The sequence below is a fragment of the Culex pipiens genome, chromosome 3, assembly GCF_016801865.2.
Source record: "Culex pipiens pallens isolate TS chromosome 3, TS_CPP_V2, whole genome shotgun sequence".
NCBI classification, from domain to species: Eukaryota; Metazoa; Arthropoda; class Insecta; order Diptera; family Culicidae; genus Culex; species Culex pipiens.
Genome location: NC_068939.1, coordinates 155,919,180 through 155,926,378, shown reverse-complemented (window position 1 = coordinate 155,926,378; position 7,199 = coordinate 155,919,180). Strand labels below are relative to the sequence as shown.

The 7,199-nt window shown below is 35.6% G+C and overlaps 1 protein-coding gene across 1 annotated transcript in view; it reads right to left on the bottom strand.

Moving 5' to 3' along the window:
- Nucleotides 1-2,469: 2,469 nt before the first annotated feature.
- Nucleotides 2,470-7,199, bottom strand: part of LOC120414071 (A disintegrin and metalloproteinase with thrombospondin motifs 9-like) — a 52,841-nt gene continuing 48,111 nt past the window's right edge. The window contains exons 15-16 of the mRNA XM_052710543.1: nt 4,469-4,818; nt 2,470-4,401 (exon numbers count right to left, since the gene is read on the bottom strand). Of these exons, the coding sequence (XP_052566503.1) occupies nt 4,306-4,401; nt 4,469-4,818 (446 nt within the window). The 3' untranslated portion in view covers nt 2,470-4,305. The remainder of the gene's footprint in view (nt 4,402-4,468; nt 4,819-7,199) is intronic.

The following is a 7,199-nucleotide window of genomic DNA, read 5'->3' as shown; positions in this document are numbered from 1 at the left end:
CCGGTATTGACTAATAAAGTAGGGAGAGGTTAAACAGTGAACGGATGGTTGGCTCCCACTGATCATTTTTGATTCAAATTTTTTTTAAATTTTATAGGCAATCAACCATTCAAATTTGACTAAAATGGGGTTGCAGAACTCGAAATTGATGTATATAGTTAGAAAATAAAGAAAAACAAAAAAAAAATTGTTCGTGATTCGATTATTCGAAGTCCCATAAAAACCTTCGGATAATCGAACAACGGATAATCGAAATTTCGGATAATCGAGGTTTCGGATAATCGAGTCTGGACTGTACATGACCCAAAAATCAAAGTTTTCAAGAGTAGCCTATAATTTTCGTATGGTCCTCAGGATCATTTTCCCATCATAAACTAAAACATTTTTTTTTTGAAAACTCACACCTTAAAGGATTAAACGGTAAGACCTTTCTCAAGATTAATGTTTTTAAAACATGTACTGGGTAATGTCGTACAATGTCCATGTACGTTTTTTTTTAAAGTTTTCTTTAAATGTGCTCTAATCAATATTTCGGTGAAAACTGTTGTTTTCAAAACTGGGGAAACTGAGTCATATAAATAAATTTATATAAATTAGATGTTAAGAAAATTGAATGTTTCAAGATTGATCACAATTCATTAGAAATTGTGTTTTTTATAAAAATATTTTCATAAAATAGTATTTTATTTTTGACGACAAAACTTCTTTTTACAAATATTAGAAATTTTCTAACATAAGTTTTCCACATATAAAAATTGAAAAAAATATCTGAATTTATCATAATATGTGAAATACATACGCTGTAAATGCTTTTTGAACAGTTTGTATCTCTATGTCATGTATTTTTCCACAAAATAGCTTCTACAATCAAACGGGCTCAAAATTTTGCTAGGGGTTCCTTGGTCAAAATAATTAGACCCGTATTTTTTTGTTTGGCCATTAGGGTGACCTACATCGTGCTAGGGTGGTTCGAAAAATGGCAATTTTCGTCATTTTTCGCAAAAACCTCATTTTTTTGCCGATTTCGTCATTTTCCCGTTGAAAAACTCAGATTTTATTTTCAAAAAATCATACCTCCGAAACGTACGGTTCGACATCGCCAATTTTTTTTTAAATGTTATGTGAAATTTTCCAAGGAATCCGATAAAAATATTTTCAGACGTAGGCTCTTTGGTCCAGACTCGGTCAAAACGCCATTTTAAGTTTTCATGTGACTTTTTCAAATGGTAAGCTAGATTTTTGAAACTTCTTACTATTTTTCCCAAATAGCCGAACTTATCACCTTTCTTTTGCGTCTAAGGCAGCTAAAATCGTATGAAATGGCGCGGAGATATGATTTTTCGAAAAAAGAGATTTTTGCGAAAAATGACGAAAATTGCCATTTTTTGAACCACCCTAGCACGATGTAGGTCACCCTAATGGCCAAACAAAAAAATACGGGTCTAATTATTTTGGCCAAGGAACCCCAGAAAAATTTTGAGCCCGATCGGAGAACTTTTTTTTCGGTTTAGGCTCTTTACAAATGGAATTACTGCATACATAAGGGGTAAATATTAAGAGTTATCGTCATTTTTTGAAAAAAATGTTTCGATAAAGAATACTTTTTTTTTTGTTTCTCAGACTGATAAAAAAAAACTTTATTTACCGTCATCTGGGGCGAATCGGGACTAATAGTCTGAATAGGGACTGTAGTTGTAAGAGCACTTCAAGGTTTTAAATTTGGAAATGGATGTACACATTTTGTTGGTCTGAGTCTGTTCTATCCGAAACCAATCAGAAAAATCAAAATATTGTGCTCTAACATGGTTAAAACTGCTGTCCCAATTCGCCCCATGTGTCCCAATTCGCCCCTGTTGACGGTACTTATTTATTCTGATTTTCTTTCCCATTAATTCTGACAAAACTATTGATGAGTGTCAATCCATGATTTCTCAGCTCAATAAAAAAAATCGTGTACAAGCAAGTGTGCAACAAAAGTGAACCACCCTAAACCATCCAACGCAGCGCGCGCGCGTTCGACGATTTCGGTCTTTTTCGGTTGTTGTATTCGCTGCGGGAAGCGTGCGCGCTCTGTGAGTTCACCACGAAAGCATTTGAGCCATGATTTCCATGATTATAATTTGAGCGGGGCAGGGAGTGTGTGAACTTGAGTAAAACACGTTTGTCTTGTTCAAATGACTACACGCACGTTCAAAATCACACAATTTTTGTCAAACCCGAACCTACTCAGAATAGAACGAAAACTGGTTCGGTTTTGATGAAAATTATGTGATTTTGAACATGAACATGTACAAATCGTTTTATTTGTTACTTTAAAGAAAATGTTTCTCGTAAATTGCTACAAAACATTTAGCATTTCCTATTTAATATTGTTTAAGGCGGCGGTACAAGGTTTGAACATTCTTGCTTTCTGAGTTTTGTAGGTTGTATTGGTTGTAAGGTATGTGGCAAAATTAAATGTTTGGGGTTTTCTTTACACAAATGCATTTGTTGAGTGGGAGTATCGGCACGTTAGAGTAGTACATTGCGGTTTAGGGTCATACGTGTTCGAGCTTACAGCTATGTTTAATGTTTGCAACTTGTAATAAATAATAGTTTTTGCTTTATTAAAGTGTTGTTTCTTCTCAAAAACATGTGTAAAAAGTTCCGTTTTTCTTTCTTACAACCGCACCGAATGATGGTTTGCAATTTTTGAACAGTAAAACAAATCGTATTAAGCGTATATCCAATTGAATTGTTGCTTAGGAGTTAAAATATGTACATTAAAAAGGGACCAACTGTAAAGCGCGTGCGGTTTACGAATCCTATAATCACTTGGCAGTTTGACTTTGACTCCAGCAAACGCGGTTCTGGGCTCGATAAGTGATTGCATGAATTGGTTTATTCTAGACGTTTGTTTTTCATCTTCTTTTTTCTTCTACAGTATGCCGGGTGGCTACAAATGCAGTTTGGTTTTGCCCCTCTTTTGTTTTCTTCTTCTTGCAATTTAATAATACTTTTTCCGATCGCTGCTGCGCGCGGGCTACACAGTAGTTTGCTCTAAACGTTTGTGGATTTTTTAAATTTTACAAACACACTAAAACTTTGTTTTTTTTAAGAGAACGAAAATAATATAAACTACAGCTAAGTATGGCAGTTTGCGGCTTCCTTGTTGGTACTTTTTTGTTGTTGCTCTAAAGTTGACGTTTGTTGACGGTGGCAGATTGTCGTTTAAAAGTAGTAGATTTCTTCTCTAAATCCTAAGCTCCAATTTTCACTAATTAAAGATTTGTGTGTTTTTTTTTATTCGGATGGAAAATAGTTCTAGGTTTGTTAAGAAAGTTGTTCACAATTTTTTTGGTGTTGAATAACGGACCTGTTTGTTCGCACAAAGGGGACTCATTCATCGTTTTGTGCACGGATTCGTTTTTAGCCGGATTCAGGAAATTGTTCTATACTAGCGTATTTTAGAATAATCGATCGACTTCCGGAGTTGATGTATAATACTAATTTCAATATAAGGTTAAGTAGGGCGTGTGTGTGTGTGAAGTGTTTTCGTGTTCGTATTGCTAAATTTGAGTATTTTCGTCGCACCTAAAGTTTGAGATTACAGAAATTTTGTACTTTGGTAAACTTCTAAAAAACGTCACGATGGAAAGCACTTTCGTTATAGTTATGTTCGAGGCACCGTTTGAAAAAAATAGTCAACAGAAAATTGGAACAATGGAAACTGCAAGCACGTGCAACTAACTAAAATGGAAGCACACGGAAGTATGTTGCGGTTAATGCTAGCCGATTATAGAGACACCAAAAGTAATATCAAAAGCTGCCGGATTGCTCTCTTCGGCTCAATAAAACTGAACCACGGGACACAATCGGGGACCGGAAGCGGACTGGAAGTGGACCGAACCAGTCTGCCTGCCTGCACCTATAGCAATAGATTACTCGTTACAAATTATGATTCCTTTCTCGGTCAGTCTTTAGTTGCTATTCGATTGGCAGCGACGATCGATCCACTTCGCAGTGGCTCCCGCAATCCATGCTTTCTTAAGGGTAATTCTTTCCCAGAGCATTAAGTTCTAGAAAATATGCTGTTTCTACACTTGAAGCACGACTATAGTGTTCGGTAAAGTTCAAATAAATACTTTTCAGGGCTTCTTATAAAACTAAACTAAATGTGTGTGTGTGTGAGTTTTGTTGGCACCTAGTGTTTTGTCAGTGGCAGCTCTGTTAGGTTCATTTGTTTTTCAAAATGCGTTTTATTAGCAAACGCAAAAATGACCTCGTTCGTGGTGTGCGTTTTGCGCGGTTGATGATCACTTAGTCTTACTCCAACTCTAGGAACAATCCATTTCGGGACACCGAACAGGTGCCGCAGTAGCCGCCGCAACGTGCCCGAACCTTTTTGTACGGTGCTTCCAACTGAAAAAAAAACCAAAATTCGTCAATCTGATCCTCAACAAAAAAAAAAAAAACCCCGCTCCCTTACCCGTATCAAAAAGTGTATGACCGCGTTCTGGCCCTTGGTTTCCCACTGGGTGCGGGGCCGTATCCGGAACGGCGTCCCCTCCAGGTTGATCGAGAAGTCACCCTGCGGGCAGAGGCCGGTGTTGCTGTAGCAGTCGCCCGCCGAACCGAACGCCTGCGGTTGGCCCGACCGGTCGGTGAACCGGTGGTCGTCCTCGACGACCTGCAGCGTCCCGATGTTGAGCCGGATCTTGCGGTAGTGCGTCGCGCCGTAGCTGATGCTCTCGTCGACCCAGTCCGCGGACGAGGGCGCGCAAACGCCGGCGTTCGCCGCCCGCCGGTTGATGTAGATGGCGTAGTTTTCGACCAGGCCTGGGGTGGGGGAAGATTTGTCATTGATCGTTTACGATAGTTAGTCTTTAGCAATCCACATAGTGGATAATACAAGATTTTGTTCACTTTTCTGCTTGATGTTTAAAAAAATCATTCGCTCAACAACTTGATCTTGGTGGTCTCTATTTGGTCTCTATTTCAAGTTTCCTACTCGGCTCTTGGCGTTAGAAGGCTTGAATAGTCAGACAATCCAAACCTCTTTTACAAACTATCCCCCTTCCACTCCGGGATTCGACCTCGAAGTTTCGATTATCCGAAGTTTCGATTATCCAAAGTTCGATTATCCGAAGGTTTATATGGGACTTCGGATAATCGAATCATGACCAAAAAAAAGTTTTTTCCTATTATTTTCTTGTCTTATTTTTAACATCAAATTCGAGTTCTGCGACCCCATTTTAGTCAGTTTTGAATAGTTGATTTAGCGCAGTTTAGAAGTCATACTTAAGCTCGATTACAAAAAATAAAACAACATTTTTTTTTTCGTGATTCGAATATCCGAAGTGATCCTTTCCGATGCCTTCGGATAATCGAGTCTGTACTGTATTAGCTTATTATAAAACCATTATTATTTGGTTGGATCCAATAACATTTATTACATATTATCAAATGCTGAACAAAATTAGTAAACATTGGCTGACGGCTTACAAATTTTTTTCATCATTTAAAAAAATATAAAATTTAGCAGAGAAAAAAATGTTTGAAAGTACCCAAAGTTTAAATACAAAAAAAAAAAAAACAAAATATTTCATTATGCACTCTCAGAAAACTTTCGAACAAATTACGCTGACCTTCAAAAAATGACAAAAATTACTGCGTATGCATACAAACTTTGGAGAAAAAACATTAGGCCCAGCCTAAATATTTTTGAAAAAGTCAAAGTGCATGTGTTTCTGCGGACTGGAAAGTTCATGCTTCTCCTCGAGTTGAGCTGCGCAGAAATGTTGTTGGTCGTTTTTTTGGGTTTGTCTAATTAGTATTTCTCATTTTAAAGATTTAAAATTTATGGGTTTTTCAATTTCTTTTTAAATATTTTTTTTAGAGAATATTATTTCCCTTATAGATGTAAATTTTTCCCTTGATTAAATATTTCACAATAAAGCTTTTTAGTGAAATAAAAAAATAATTCAAAATTTAGTTTAAAGAAGGACAAATTTCTTGATAGCTTTACATTTTATTTTGATTTTTGATAACATTTCCCTTTTTTTATTTTATTTGTTTTTTTTTAATTTTATTTAAAATTCATTTTTAAAAAGGGAAACACCTTTAAGAGATGTACAGTCATCCCTCATATTCGGAACAGTTTACAGATCGGCCAATGTTCAAAAAATAATAGCAAATGAAAAATTGAACTTAAAGATTCGCTTTTACCTTCATTTGAAAGCTTTTCTTGCGATCTTTCGATTGCTGTATCCAACAACAGCAAATTTTAACTTTTCTATCAAGTTTTTGAAGAAAAATTTTGACACTTGAAATTCACAAATTCGGAACACTTTTTTCTTACGGATGTAAACAAACTTTGGTTTTCTCCATGAGCACATAATTTTTACAAAATAAGGACTTCACGCACTGAAACCAACGAAACTCAAGCTTAGTTATGTTTTATGAATGGTCTGATAACCTTTTTTGTGAAAATATCAGTTAAATTCAGGTGTTCCACAATTGTGGGAGGCACAATAACATCCCACAATTATGGAACAGGCAATTTGGAGGCAGTGTTTTGCTGCTCTGAATGAAATAGTTTTGAGATGCAGTTTTTCGTTTTAAAAGTACTACTTTTACTAGTGAAATACCAAGAGAATGTCCAAATAAAGGTCCTTAAAATAGTAGGGTCGACAGAAACGATGCATTTGGCATGCTATTGACAAATTATCACAAAAGTGTTCCGAATTTGTGGGTGTTCCGAATATGTGGGATGACTGTACTCTTTAAATTTTAGAGAGTTGAGCTTTTTAATGCAATTTTTCCATCTTTTATTCAAAATTTAAATTTCTGCACATTTTTTCTCTGTTGATATTTTTTGCAATTAATTTGTTTAGGCAATTTTCCCTTCTTTTATTCAAAAATCAACTTGAAGAAGAGAAAAAAATAAAAAAAAACTTAAGTTCAAATTAAATTAATTTTTAAAACAAAGGTAGAGAAAATACATAAAAATAAGGCAATTGTCAAACATTTAAAGAATGGCAAAATTTAAATCTTCAAAAGATTTTACCTTCTATAAGTTAAATAAAAGAAGGGAAAATTTCATAAACAATCTCAAATGTTCAAAACGTACATCTTTTGTGAGGTACATCTTCTGTAAGTTGAATTTAAATTCACGTACATCTTCTGTAAGTTGAATTTAGGCAGTAGGCAGTTGGACT